General features: G+C 38.6%; 1 protein-coding gene across 1 annotated transcript; it reads left to right on the forward strand.

Moving 5' to 3' along the window:
- The first annotated feature begins 454 nt into the window (after positions 1–454).
- Positions 455–1,870, forward strand: LOC145689553 (zinc finger BED domain-containing protein 4-like). Its single transcript, XM_081763730.1, has one exon. The coding sequence runs from the start codon at positions 455–457 to the stop codon at positions 1,868–1,870; it is 1,416 nt and encodes a 471-aa protein (XP_081619856.1).
- Positions 1,871–2,932: the final 1,062 nt, after the last annotated feature.

The raw sequence follows: 2,932 nt of genomic DNA on the forward strand, positions 1-2,932 counted from the left end.
GGGCCACCATGTTTCATGGAGAAACCATTCCTACTACAATCTTCACTGAACTTTAATGAATTCGTGTCCATTGATGGATCATGTGACTTAGAAGAGTAAGGTAACAGTGGTACACATGGCCCACAAAACGCTTCGGCTTGTCCATCTGGTGATTAACGTAGCAACAAGAGTATTAAATTATCAATTCTGTTCAGGGGTAGCGCGAAGAAGTGGCTGTTTCCTGATCGCAGTGCAAAGTGCGGAATTATTTTTGTGTTTTCCCTACTAACATAATTCGTGTGCTTTTTAAAATCTTTCAGTTTTCGTTTTATGTTCATTGGTGATATACTACTAGTTTAGTTTAGTTTATTAGTTTCTGGCCTTGTGTTTTTGTGAGAAAAAAACTACTAATTATGGAACATAGTTCAAGAAAACGTAGCAGTATTTGGACTTCTTTTACAGAAGTAGGACCAGAATGTGGTCTTTGCTTTTCAATTATTTCATTCAATGGTGGTGCGACAAGCAATTTTCAAAGACATTTAAAAGTAAAGCATTGCGGTCTCGAGAGGAGGCAAGTACATCTGAACAAACGACAAGACGTACAGAACTGGATTGTCCTGCATGTGACACTTCTGTTCCTGCATCCTCCAGCGGAACCTCAAAATCTGGAGCATTATTCACTAATGTTAATAATAATGCACCGAGTAATTCACGAAATACGCAGAGCAAAGTGACTGATTTTGCCGTGAAGCGAGTAACGGTGGGGAGGGCGAAGCAATTAGATAGGCAACTGGTGAAAGTTATTGCGAAGGAATTTCAGCCTTTATCTTTAGTTGAAAGTAAGGAATTCAGAGAGTTTATTTCAATGTTAAATCCTTCATACACTTTACCCAGCAGAAAAACGTTATCAAGTAACATATTGCCCGTTGTATACAACGAAATGAAAGAAAAAGTGAAAGAACAGCTAAGCAAGGCCAGCACTATAGCGGTTACAACAGACGGATGGACATCCTCCATGTGCCAAAGTTTTATTGGTGTTACTGCACATTTTATCACGGATGAATGCGAACTGAAAACGTTCTTGTTAGACTGTTTTGAATATGGTGAAAACCACACAAATGAAAATTTGGCAACTGAACTTAAGCGTGTGCTGCAAGAGTGGGGTGTAGGCAATAAAGTTGTTGCTGTTGTTACAGACAATGCGGCTGTCATGAAGGCAACTGTAATTAGGTGTGGTTACAGACATATTCCTTGCTTTGCTCACACTATTAACTTAGTGGTGAAAGAAGGGGTTAAGGAAATTGAGTCTTTACACAAGAAAGTGAAAGAAATTGTTGAGTACTTCAAAAGAAGTCCTCAAGCACATAAGAAACTGCAAAACTTGCAGAAGCAATTGGGCTATGAAGAACTCAAACTTAAGCAGGAAGTGAAAACTAGATGGAAGTCAACATTCGAAATGTTGGCAAGGTTCCTTGCTCTGAAGGAACCAATTTTATCAGCTCTGGCACTGACAAATGCAACACTTAATCAAATTTCAGAAGACGAATGGGTGGTTTTACAAAAAGCATGTACTGTATTAAGAGATTTTCAAGAAGTGACTACAGAAATGAGTGCCGAGAAAACAGTAAACATTTCTAAAGTTCCTTTCATGAAAAGAGCTTTATTGAGACATGTTCAAAAAATGGCAAACGACGATGATTTGCCTCCTCAAATTAAACGAATGCTTAAAGTTTTAAATGATCAGATGACCATGAGATTTGGAAATGTAGATTCAGAAATCGCCTACACTGAAAGTGCACTTTTGGACCCTCGATTTAAAAAACAGGCATTTAAATCGAAGCTTACTTTCCAGAGTACGTACAGAAGTGTATCAAAAGAGCAAGCAAGGTGAAAATTTCGAACCAAGAAGATGAGCTCATTCGGAAAAGACCTGTACCACCTTCATCTTCAAAATGGGCGGACTTCGATGAAGAAGTTGGACAGCTTTTGAACGCTGAAAATCCAACTGCAGCTGGAATTATTGAGCTCGACAAGTACCTAGATAAGCCATTAATTATTCGTACAGATGATCCACTTGCGTGGTGGAAGAGAAAACAATTTGCATATCCTCGTCTTTTTCAAGTAATGAAGAGAAGATTAGCTATTCCGCCAAGTTCTGTTCCGTGTGAACGAGTGTTTTCGAAAACTGGACAAATACTTACTGAAAGACGAAATAGGTTTTCTCAGAAAGTATCCATGCTCGTGTTTCTTCATGTAAATATGTAAAATCTGTGATGTACAGTGTAAATATTTTAGTGCTCCTTAAATATACCGCTTAAATACTGAATCTATTTTAAGTTCAGTGTGGTGTTTCCAGTTATCATATTACGGTACAGCTTTGCGCTGCCCGGTACGCACCATCCTTAACCGGCTACCGCAGAGAACTCTCTACTCTTTGCCCCCAAATAATACAGCTTTGCACTATATTACTTGTGAGTTCAGAATGTTCGTCCCCGCGACAATCGTTCAAGGAAGGCACGATACACCTTACCGTAATGGTCCAGATTCGGACGGAATCACCTGAGAGGAGACCTAAGGCGTGTTATAGAAAATAGATGAGAGCATCACCTACTTTCATGGATTGACCGCAAGTAATTCAACAACCACGTTCTCACCTCGTCATGCAATCTGAAAAAAAGAGAGAACAAACAGAACTAAATATTTCAGTTCCGTTTATTATAAATGGATAAACGTACCTGTAACAAAGTAAGTTTTTTACATTTCATTGCCCCAATTACGTAGCAAGTTCGTAGAAATGCTTTAAAATTACTCACAAAAACAGTCTAGTCCATGATGACACGCTTCAGTTTGTGATCACATTTTTAAGTTAATGCACAAGAATCCGACGAATCTTCTCGTAGAAATTGTCCTTTCTTCCTTTCTTCCAGTTCAAAGAATTTACTACACGTACTTC

Source organism: Thermobia domestica, chromosome 7 (genome assembly GCF_964235325.1).
Source record: "Thermobia domestica chromosome 7, izTheDome1.hap1.1, whole genome shotgun sequence".
Taxonomy (NCBI): domain Eukaryota; kingdom Metazoa; phylum Arthropoda; class Insecta; order Zygentoma; family Lepismatidae; genus Thermobia; species Thermobia domestica.